Source organism: Sphaeramia orbicularis, chromosome 19 (assembly GCF_902148855.1).
Source record: "Sphaeramia orbicularis chromosome 19, fSphaOr1.1, whole genome shotgun sequence".
NCBI lineage: Eukaryota > Metazoa > Chordata > Actinopteri > Kurtiformes > Apogonidae > Sphaeramia > Sphaeramia orbicularis.
In genome coordinates this window covers 48469339-48481966 of record NC_043975.1, presented here as the reverse complement: position 1 = coordinate 48481966, position 12628 = coordinate 48469339, and the positions used below count along the sequence as shown (strand labels likewise).

Genomic DNA, 12628 nt, shown 5'->3' with positions numbered 1-12628 from the left:
CCGCTTAAAAGATGCAGAAAAAAACACAAGACTAAAACGACACAGAGGACACAAGAAGATTAAAATTAGTAAAATATACAAAAAACAAAATAACTTAAAAAGACACAAGACAAAAATGACAGAAGGCACAAGATTAAAATGGCACAAATAAGGCAGAAAGCTAAAAACAACAAAAAAGATGTAACACTAAAACAATGTAAAACATGCAACGTAAGTAAATTAACATAGAAGACCCAACGTATCTAAACTGACACAAAAGATGGGACAAGACTAAAACATTAATTACATGGCCACATGTCAAACACACACAAATAGCTGCACAATTCAGAAATCTAGGCCCAACAAAACATTCAGACGTTTTCAAAGGGGTTTTGCTTGTAGTTTAAATAAAAGAAAACTGTAGATGATTGGTGACATAAAATGATTATAATACTGATCCTTCTTGTTGTATGGCCCAGTCCTATGTCAGCCTATATGCTTTATCTGGTGGTTGTTACCTAATGCCCTGAAGGAGGCCAGGACATGCAGCTGCTTAGTGTTTTCTGCTGTTGTGTTTGGGTTAAATTAAATGAGAAACGCCTTCCTTTCTGAAGTTCTTTAAGCGGCCTTACTTCACTCATCAGTTTTCTCTGGTGTTTTACTTTCCTTCTTCTGGTCTTTTCTGTGTACTCATTCCTCGTCTGTCTTGCCATTTATCATCTCTCCATCTCATTCTGCTCCCTGTCCTCTCCTCTCCCCTCCTACTCTCAGCCTGACAGAGGGCTGTGGGGCCTCTGCTGCTGGCAGCCTCCCAATCTGTTACATAACTGCACCGTCAGCCTCCCTCAATCACTGCTGGGCTCTGCTAGCATCGGCCACGCTACATAACTAGCCTCTACATCTTAAATACTGCACGACCACAAGGCAACCATCCGATTAAATGATACGTTTGAGTCCCGACAGCAAATTGATCATTTCTTGCTCCTGTTGACTGGAACCTGCAGTAGCTCTGATGACATAACATCAGTTCTGTCGGCTATTGTCGTTATGTGAGGGTGAGGAGAAACAGGGACATGATCTGTATTTCTCTGTTTATACATCTTGATGGTGAAACTGGCCAAAGACCAGACCTCACTGACGCTCATGAACAGCTAGGGCTGCAGGTACAGCTGTGATTTGGTGAATAGCCAGTACATGGAAAGTACTGCAATTTGCTTGGTTAAGAAGGAAAATGCACTGAATACTGAAATGTTTTTCCCCTGACACAAGCAAACAAACTCAAACTAATGTAAAAAGTGCAAATTATTAACAATTTGTAAGTTCAGAGAATAAAGAAAAATGTCAATCTGCATTTCCCAAAGCCAAAGATGATGTTTTCAAACATTTGGGTTGGTTCAAGACAGACAGATATTCAGTTTACTGTCAGAAGAATAAACAAAACAGAAAATAATCAAAATTATGAACATGACATCAAAATACTCAGATTTTTCTCTGTGAAACTTAACTGATGGATTATTCAAATAATCGTTGCTGCTCTACAACCGAACTGCTACATTTTAGCCAGAGTCTAGAACCTGGTCATACTTGCTTTTCCCCTGGCTCTGAGTTTCAGTTGAGCTGCAGCTCTTAAGTGGTTGTAGGTGCATTAATAAGGGGAATCAGTTGAATTGATCCAAAGCCTTAAGACTCCACTGCCACATGCATCCAAATCACTGCACACTGACTGCTCTGTCTGGCTGTATTATCCTGTATCCGGTCTCTGCAGCAGTAGACACAGTCTATGACATGGTCTGGAACAAACTGTTCTGACTGAAATGACTGGGTCAATTCTACTGAAATCTGGAGCGGAGTCTGTGATGCTTCTAACCTACTTTCTTCTGATTCCAGAGTCTACCATCGAGGCTGGGCTGTATTTTCCTCCCCACCGGGGCTAGCCCCCTCTTCGGTCCAGCTCAGCTCCAGTGTGGATCCTGGCGCCTGGCCTGCAGTCAGCGTTCAGAGCAGAGCAGCGTAGTCTGGGCTGGACGGCTGACAGCTGCTTTCAGTGAGGAGCGCCTGTCAATCTCTGAGAAGTGGCCCTTTCATTAAACTATAGTTTTTGTTCAGCACCCTCATCTGGCCAGTTTAACTTGGGAGAGTCCCAAACAAAAGAGATGCACTGCACACCCACATGTTGCTTTTGTTCCTTGGATCATCTGAGGTCAAATTCTGAAAACAACATTTGCATAAACCACAAAGAAACTGACAATCTGCATCTTTACCTAATGTCTTGGTTTGGGACTGACAGTTCTTCAGACCTGCCTTTAAAGTTTAATGCTAACTTTGAGCAGGTTTGACTGAACAGAATGCTGTCTACAGACATGCTGAGAGTTGTTCCATTTTTGCAGCAATGAATGGGGAGCAAACACATGCAGAGTCAAAACAGTTAACATTTAATGATAGGTGCAAGTGTTCACACCACACCTGTAAGCAACCAAACTCTGTTCAACTCTGAGGTTCAACTTCAGAGTTTTTCATACACCAACAACACCTGCAAAGCAGAAGACAGCACACTGAGCTAGACTTTACCTGACTGGATAGTCATATCCCACTGCACCATGCTGTAGGGAAGCTCCCAGAAAGATTAGCGATTCATACTCCCCGCACAAGCAGACTAAACAGTGCGAGGATAAAAAAAACACAGCAGAGGTAGAAGGCTGAAGAGAAGTCCAGTGACAGAAAAGCCACATTAAACACCTTTTTCCTGGTTCTCACCGGCGGCTGCTACTCCAAGGGTTGTAATGCACCTCACATTCCCTTCCTCTGGATTGTCTACAAGTGCATGCACGCCCCGGTAGAGAGGGCGTGTATAGGTCTCAGTCTGTCCCTTAGTGCTCCTTGGATAACAACAAGGTCCACCCAAAGGTTCCAGTCTCTTTATGGTTACACCTTTTACTCCTTTCCTGCCTGCTCCCATTAACCTTTTTTTGAGACTTTTAAAGACATAAAAACGTGTGTCTTCTCCTCTGCAAGTCCACTTAGAGGTAAAAATAAAACACGTCCAAAAACCTACAAAGCCCCAACTCCTCAAGTAACACACCCAGTCTGTTTCTGCTTTCCATTTTTCCTCGCTTTCCCTCTGTTCCCTCACTCAAGTTACGCAATACTGCCATTTCAGACATGACCTCCCCCTCCTCTCTTCTCTTCCCTTTCCTCTTTCTTCTAGAGCTGCTGTTACTGCCCACACTCAAACCAGCTTTTCCACCTTCAAGGTTTCAAAGATCTCAATCACGTTATCTGAGCATGACCACTTTTGTTTGCTGCAGAAAACACAAGTTGGCGACTCTGATGACAGGCCCTATAGCTATTAACATTTAGGTTATACTTTGTCCACAGCCCAGGGAGAAGGTGGAAAACTGCCTTTTGCTGCTTAATGGCAGTTGAGATCCCTTTACTATGATTTAAACAATTTTACTTAGTTACTATTTTTATAGTATGTGAAAGGGTTGATGATACTGTGGTTCCTTCATCACTGAGCATGTCTGTTATGTTTTTATTCTTGCTAATGTGTAGTGCAATGTGAAAGGATACATTCTGTCAACCCAGAAAGAGCTCTTTTTAGCTTACCGGCCGACAGGCCATAAGCTATTGTCGTCATGCGGCGTCCGGCGGCATCATCTGTCGTCGTCGTCCATCATCCGTTACAAAAATTTCAATTGTCTTCTTCTCCGAAACTACAGTTCCGATTGACTTCAAACTTGGTATACAGCTTCTTTATGATGATGTCAACAAAGGTTAGTGACATTATTTGGATCTGGATCTGATTCTGGATTTGGTGCGACTTTGAAAAATTTCCCCATTATAAGCAATAGGAAGTGGATGGATACAATAACTCAGTAAATATAAATGATATCAAGTGTAAATTTCTACAGTCCAGCCCTGATGGGGAGATGACCAAAACATAATGTCCACATGCTGATCAGGATCTTCTTCTGGATCCGGGAACTTACGGAAAATTTAACATGGGCTCTTATGGGGAAAACATTTCAATCATCTTTTTCTCCGAAACTCCAGTTCTGATTGACTTCAAACTTGGTATACAGCTTCTGTACAATGATGTCAACACAAGGGACTGAAATTATTTCCATCTGGATCTGATTCTGGATTTGGTGTGACTTTGAAAAATTTTCCCATTATAAGAGATAGGAAGTGGATTGATCCAATAAATCAGTAAGTATCAATGATATCAAGTTGGAATTTGAATTTTTTACAGATCTGATTGAAATATGACCAAAACATGGGCTATTTCTGTAATAGAATAAATACACAGAACTGCGTGATAATAAATGGCATCTGGATACATTTCCCAAAGCTTTTAATTTGGCCGGTAAGCTACAGGGCCATTGGTCCTATTTTTTATTTTGTATGCTTTTATCACGTTGCATCTCTCATCTGCCTCCACTTGTCATGTCTTTTATATCATTAACCCAAGTAATAATTAAAATGTGCAAAATTAATTACTAATCAATTCATTCCTAATTAATCATCAATATACTACATGGTGTTGTTACATTTGCATCACATCAACTCATTTTGTTGTGTCTCTTAAGCAATTTAACTCTTAGTAAAGAATACAAACAAACAAACAAAATTTTAAAAGTTTATGACATTTCACAGACTGATAATATGATTTCCATGACCATTCACAGCCTTTAAGCACAAGAATGTTACTGTAATTTAGTCATTATTGTTATTATTATTATTATTATTATTATTATCTAATATAATGCAAAAATGCATGGTTTTTATGCCCTATTTTGATGTCAAAATGACAGACCTCACTAAAAGACAAGGGGTGGAGTTTGCATCCCTGCCTTCTCCAAAAAGATTTTACTTAATTTAATGACTTTTACATGTTTTTTGAAACTGTGTGAACTCTGTAACGGTAAGATATTGGCAATGCACAGTTTTTAGTTCAGACACAAACAAACCATATGACTCCAGCTGTGCCTAAGCCCCCTAGAAACAGAGAAAATACCCTGCAGGTAATATATAAGAGTTGATTTTGAGGCTTCAAATCCTGTGTCAAAGCCGCCACTTTAACACAACACTCTGCTGGACCCTGGCATCTGTCTCTAATCCCCATCCTGAAAAAACATGTCAGTGTCCTGCACACACAAACACACACACACACACACACACACACACACACACACACACACACACACACACGTTTAACAATGAATCTTCCTGCACTCCTCTATTGCAGAGGAAATAACCTTGTGCAATAAATCCATTGCATAACCCAGTGGCAGATGTTAAACTTTGATAAGATGTACTATGAGGGCATGCATGCAGTTTCACTGCCAGCGATGCATCTCTCCAGTGTGTCTAAAAGCATCTACATACTAGATTAAGTGCAGGAGTGACTGCCTGCATCATCATGTCTGCTTCAAACTAGCAGAAAGAAGTGGAAGGAACAGGTTAACAACACATTTGGGAGTGGTGGCTTGAGGCTGTGTGTGTCTCTTTGTGTCTACATGAGGAAAGCATGGTGACTACTTGTCACAGGGCCAATCTGAAATGTTCTTAAATGATATAGCTACACAATGTTTAGCTTCCTTATGCAACCTCTCTGTGCATAGATGGAGTATTGTGCTTTCATTTGTTTATCCATCCAGTTTTTAATACAAAGAGTTTTTGTGCACTATAACTATTGTTTACCCTTTGAAGACAGTAAATCATTTACACTTCTAACTGTGCCAACCTTGTATTACCTTCCTCTCTTATTAAATCAACCTCAGGTCAGTTAACTAAGTCTCCAGTGAAACCGGGCGGCCAACGCCCAGCTACGAACAATGGTCACAATGACTCTTCTGATATGGCTACAGATGTGTGAGCTGACCATTGCTCTGACATGTCAGGATCTATCCTGATAGCAGAAATGTTAAAACTGTGTGTGTAACATGTAAGATTTAATGGGATTTAGGAGACTGACTGTAGAATAATTAAAATGTATAATTTTTTTTTTTAATGAATTTTTGTATTTTCATATTTCTACTGTAGCTCAGAATTAGAGATAGACCAAAATGCTTTTTTCAGGGCCGATACTGATACTATTATTAGTAGTCAAGGAGGCCGATAACTGATATTTGGAGCCAATATTCATTTGCAGTAAAAGGCGTCAAAATTTTGAATAATACAAACTCCAACACTTAACTTCATTTAAACTTTAAATTCCTTTAAGCATGTTTATTAAACAGCTTGTCAGATTTGCAACATGTTAAAGGTTTTTTTTTTTTTCTTATCTTAGACAATAAACATCTTTTTTTTTAAATTCTATTAAAAAGTGCAGGGAGCCACCAGGTTCAGGAGCATGTCTTATAAAGTTACATGAAAAATTTGACAAATAAATAGCTCCCAAAAGTTTTCTACAGTAAATAAAGTTTTCCAAAATTTCAATATAACTGAAATGGCATTTTATCTCTCACTCGACTTTGTTCTAAGTTCAAACAAAAACAAAAGTGTGGGGAGTTCCCAGGTTCAGCAGCATCTCTTATAAAGTTAACTGCAAATTTACTTAAATCAATAGCTTTGTGAAGTTTTACAAAGTAAATAAAACAAAGTTTAACAAAATTTGTACAGAAATGTGAGTTTCAAATCAATTAGTAGTCCCAATTGAGGAGCACCAGACTGTGGTGCAAAAAGCAGAGTTGTTCAGCGTGCTCTCCAGTGAGACAAGGGCTTCTCTAGCTCTCATAAATTGCATTGCATTTTCTTTATAGGAACTTGAAAGAACACATACTGAAGAGTGAACTGGCCCAAAATCTCATTATTGACCACTGCACGAAAAATCGATGTTTTGGCCTACCGTGTCTCACCTTAAACAACTATTATTGCCCTACAGTTTTCTCTCAGACAGACGGTGCTTTGCTGTCAGTTTCTGCAGCTTCTCATGTGGTCAACACACACAATTCTCTAGCCATCCCGTTAACATGCTATCCTGCACTAAAACTAACTCAGTCTTTCCACTGGTAAGGTTTTGCCACGGCACAGTGCCACAACTTTGCTTTTTGGCACAGCGCCACGGCAAAATCCTTGCTGCCACACCACACATTTCATACAAAAAAATCATCACCATCGCATTAGACTTATTATACATATGTCTAATATATAACAGGCTAGGACAAACGCCCTGCCCTCTCAAATGAAAGTCTGCCCGCCAAATCACTAATGTTTATTTTAAATGGCCTCTTTTTCAGTGTAATTACTGTATTTCATTTACAGATTAAACTATTTCAGTCATCTATCATTTAAAGCCATACTTTAGCATCCTTCTGCACTCAAGCATTTGGTGGTAATCCATATTAGATTACAGAGCTTGTGTAACATGATGATTTGCTCCTGTCAAAGAAACGAACATTCAGTTAAAGATGTCTTTGATTCATAAGAAAACCCAGAAAAAAATGGCTGCCACGGTCTCTAGACTTAATGGAAACACTGCAACTGTGTGTAAATGAAATATCTATTTATCTAGATACTGTCGATGTTGTTATAATGATGATCAAATATGGGGTAAAAATGCAGTTTCTTGACACATTATGACAACAACAAGCCATAACACAATCTAAACCTCCAATAACCTGAAAAAAACTAAAGGAAAACTTGCTATAGTTTGGTTGAAATTCTTGCCCATTTTATAAGAGGTGAGGAAAGTATGATGCAGATCGTATGTCCTTGCTCAAAGGATTGTCATATGATCTTTTGGCCACATCGACCAGGCCTGCTTCAGATTTATTTTAACCTTTGGTCACCGACAAATATAACACAACTCATATGTCCAATAAAAAAACTGATTTTGAGATTTTCTGACTTTAGTTCAGATACTTTGATTCACTTACTTGCCAACATCAAATTAAACAAACCAAATATATAATTGGAGCCCAATCACTCTCATTATTAGTAAGAGCCAGAGCCACATCCTTCTGAGTCAAGCAATTTCCACTTCAAACTAATTCTAGAAAAGACCCCCAGAGTGTCTTAAATCCACACAGAGGACATGCAGTGTGAATGTGCAGACAGCGTACAGCCAGAGGCCCTCATCCTAATCTACTGGAACAGCAGGTCAGCACCGACAAGCCAATTACTGGAGCTACAGCAGCGTCTTCACCGCCTGCTTCGTAGCAGCTTCGCTGTACTCCACCAACATAACACCACACATACACAACAGATTCACCTTATCATCTCCATCTACCCTGCCTTTAAGCACTGACTGCAGCTGGGGTAAGCCCACCACTGACACATGAACAAGATGTACAGACATTTAACTTCTGCTTATTGCACAAGTGTTTTTTTCCATTTTCAACTTAGACTCAACTTATGTAACAAGTTCTTCGTGGAGACTTTTTTTTAAGCTTAGAGGAATTCATGTTGGAGATGCGCCACCTCTGTAATAAACAAGGATTTCTACGCCAAAATATTCACTTCAGCTGGAAACACAAGCAAATAATCCTCACAACCAAAGAGTGTTTTCTGTGAAGGTTCAAAACTACACTGGTGGTAGGAGTGTGAAACGAAGTGTGGTCTGTGTCTTGCAAGCTTCTTTCCTCCAACTTGTGATGAGACAGAAGAGTCAGATGGACAACAGAAAACTGCAGAATGCAAGACCACACGCCTGCATCTGTAGAACATAAAAACACACCCCTCTGACCACAATATACAGCTGTGACAGGAGAGCGCTGCAGGTGAGAGGTTGGCTCTGTGACCAGGCACATGATCACACGGTGAACACACATGATTAGGGTTTTCCTACCATTAGAAGAGTTAGGCATAGCACCTGAGCTTTGCAGCACCTGAGTTGAACAAATAGAAAAGCTCTGCTAATATTTCTCTAAAACCTGGACAGTAGAGGTTACATCTTAGGCCAAACTATTCAGGGTTGTTTTTTTTTCATGGAACGATACTTGTTGGTACATGCTACTTTCTAAATAGTGTGAAGTGAAGGGTTGTCTGGTGGATGGGTATGAAAGAAAGTGGTCAGTAGTGTAGAAATATGTCATTTTGAAGGAAGAAAGGTAGGTGGGTAGGTGTAATTTATTGATATTGAATACATTAGATATATAAAGACAGACCTAGATGAAAAACCTGGATAATTAAACTGTAAGGTGCAAAATAAACTGTAATGTTCAGTATGATGAAGATGCAAAATGACATATAAATGTAAAGTGACGCTGGGATGCATTGCAGTGGATGTTTGTGATGTAATCTGTAATGCACTGTGATGTTGAACTGTAGTAATAATTGAATAAAACCCGTCTGTTGACAATGTTTACTGTGTTTTGTGTCAGTTACAGATACACTGCTTCTGTCCAGTTGTTCACCTGCACCTCATAACTATCAAATCTGCAAGGCTTTGTTGGTAAAGCCTGTGGGTGTCGACATGGACGTGGTATGCTCAAATGCACACAGTCAATGTATTTAAAAAAAGGATATTGTATATTTGTTTCTTATTCCCTCCATTGTCCTTTATCAAAATGTTCATTTCAGGCACCAGTGCACATGTTTTCAGTGCAACTTCCTTGCATGATGGTGAGAAACACAACATTATGACCACTGTTTTCACTTAAATAAAGCCAACCTCGAAAATAATCAAGAATCTGTGCATTTTCCTTGATTAGGAAGTATATTATTGCACTACTGTCCACATGAGCATGCAGCTCTAATATGCAGTGGTATACAATACTGAGGATGACGGAAAATGGAACAGGTGACTTGTGAGGCTGGTGAATTCACACCGCTAGTCAACATGTGATGTGTCTTGGCATAAAACATTATGATAACATAAATAAATGTCTGTGATCAAAACATCAATAACACCAAGTCAAAACTGAGGCACTGAAGTGTGAATTCGATAGCTTTTGCGTGTTGTGCCGTCTTACCGTTCTTACGCTCCTGTAGAGGCAGCAGGTTGGAGGCGGGCTGAAGCGACAACTCCTGTAGCTCATTGGTCACCGCCTCGCTCTGCGGGCTCGGGGCCGAACCTGGCGCCCCAGTGACTTCCATACTGCTGGGACCCAGCTCCTCCCCTTTCTGTGGATGTAGCATTGCCAGGGTGACAGACAGATCTACAGCCAAAATAAGAAAGTGAAGGTTTACAATCTTGACACAAGAATATCAGCAATAACCTAAACCACAAAGTAGATTACACATGTACTTAGGTTTTTCGTCTGTCTTTTATGTCACTGCCTTTCTGTCTCCCATTGACACCAACTTAGCACTTTTTTTTAGAAGATTTATCAACTTTTCAGACTACTCTAGCAACTTCTTTTTCCCCAAAAGGGACCCAACAACAAATTTAGCTACTTTTAAAATTTGTTTAGAAAATTTTAGCAACTTTTCAAAAGTGACTCAAACACTAAAACACACACATTTTTCCTCTAAATGACATCAGATGATGTTCTGTGTCCCAGTCATATACACCCACGGTCTGTCTGTAGCTGGAAAGGTCAGTGTTTCACACTTAGACACTTTGTTGGTATATTTAGTGATTTTTCAGACCCCTCTAGAGACTCTATCAAAAAAGACCCTAGTGACAAATCAATCTGCTTTTTCTGGTGTTATTGGAGACTTTTGGAGACTGACGTTAAAACACGTATCATTGTTTGTCTAAAAGAAATCACTGAATATAAATCAGTCCCATTGGCATTGACAGTTTTCTCTATTGTCTCATTTTGGTCCATTAAGATTGTTAATGTAGACTAATAATTACAAATGTTTTGGTTTAAAATGTTCATGTTTTACTGTGACTGTTGTAGTGTTCTAAGTGGCCCGTAGGTTAAAAACCAAACCAAACTGTGAGGAAAAAAATTAAGCTAAAACCTAAACAAATAAATACAGAACTTAAGTAAGTGGTCCAGAGTGTCTCTTTTGGGTCACTTTAGCCGATCCCCAAACCCCGAAAAAGGATGACGGTTGGAATTAGGACATTAAAAAGCAAACAAACAGGAACTGACAAAGTATACTTCATTTGTAGTTCTAAACATATTTAGGTTGTTTTTATTCTCACTTTTTATCTCTAACACAGTGTTATTCCTCTGTCCTACATCATTCATTACAATTACATGAACATTTACAATTATGCAAATTAAGTGATGACATCATTCAGCAACTTCTAGCGAGTTTCAGGACAGACAATAGATACCTTCCTCCCCGAGGAGTTGGAAACACTGCTGTCTCCCAGTCACACAAACACTGAGAAAAAGGGAGAATTCAGAGCTCTAGTCTGGGGGATTAAATCAGCCATTAGAGAAGAATTTGCATGTTTGAACTTTTACAACTGTTGCTGTGGTCACTACTTTAGACAGGCATAACAGAGATTTTCTGTCATTTGCTATTAAGAGGCCTCTGTACTTTTCCATTACAGCTGACAACTTCAAACCAAGCTGGGGGTATTTCACAGATAAAGCTTGTTTGTACATGCCTTCCTCTGTGTTGTTCTTTATATGGCTGACAGCCACATTTACGATGGAGGAAGAATGAGGTGAAGTTGAAAGTTGAAATGAGGACTACAGACCGCTACAGCGATGAATTTAGCAACAGCAATTTGCATGTTCACAATTAAAAAAAAAAAAAACAAGACCAGTGTGAATTATCATCTCGCAGTGAAGAGGTGTCAAAACCAAAGACTTTTCATGCACATAAAGGAGGACAAAACCAAAGCACTGGCAAACAAACAAATTAACTTAATCTAAATTTAACTCTCTTTGGGCAAAACAGGTGGTTTGAAGAGAGATTAAGTACGTATTTTTCCAAGCAGATTTTCATATTTTTCCTTTTCTTGGTATTCATTTGGTCCGATATTGATAAAGTGAGCAATTTTACAACATAATAATGAGTAAAATTTTGCTTCAAAGCAGATGTGTCTGTCTGGTGACTTAGTGAGTATGTTTACATGCACAAAATACTAATAATACCAGGGGCCTTCAAAACGTTCCTGAAAAAAGAACATAGCTTTGACATGGTTTAAATGGCATGGCCCTCAGTTTTACACAAATGCACTTCGAGGCTGGTACCTACATTTGCAAAAGTGTATTGACCTAGATGGAACATATGTTGAAAAATAATCATCATAACAAACCATTTTTCCCCAACTCTCCTTTTTCCATGAAGTTTTTTAAGCCCCCTCATATATTTTTTTACCTTAATTCCCAAAAACACCAAAATTCTGGCACTCATAACTAAAAACCTGTTGCTATCCTTGGTCATAATGTTTAACAGTTGGTGCATTTTTCTCCATCTGACCAGCAACACAGACCTTTTCTTCGAATCATCCATCTCTACCAGAGAGGATCTTTGTCTCTACTCCATCTGACCATAAACCTACAAATGAGATGCATGTTGTGAATGTTGTCTATACATGTTAAGAATCCTTATAAAACCAGAGAAATATTGGCATATCCTATGTGTCTTAGTTGGAATATGCTCCATTTGTCATATTCTGAGTAATAGTGGGACATTAAAGCATTACAGCATGTCTTTACACACATCACCAGTAATGGAAAATGATTTTTAAAAAATTATACTTATTGAAGAACAGTCTCAGAGCTGCAACTGCACCCTGAGAATGAAACATTTTGACAGAGACAGACGCTGTTGTGCTGATTTCTGCTCT

The 12628-nt window shown here is 39.1% G+C and overlaps 1 protein-coding gene across 10 annotated transcripts in view; it reads right to left on the bottom strand.

The window, feature by feature from the left end:
• The window catches only part of mrtfab (myocardin related transcription factor Ab), a 73814-nt gene that overhangs the window by 57332 nt on the left and 3854 nt on the right, over positions 1–12628 (bottom strand). For 3 of the 10 annotated variants that reach the window (XM_030122588.1, XM_030122594.1, XM_030122595.1), the window contains exon 3: positions 9897–10082. In XM_030122588.1, coding sequence (XP_029978448.1) covers positions 9897–10062 — 166 coding nt within the window. In that variant the 5' untranslated portion in view covers positions 10063–10082. The other 7 variants (XM_030122586.1, XM_030122589.1, XM_030122593.1 and 4 more) reach the window with 5 other exon arrangements.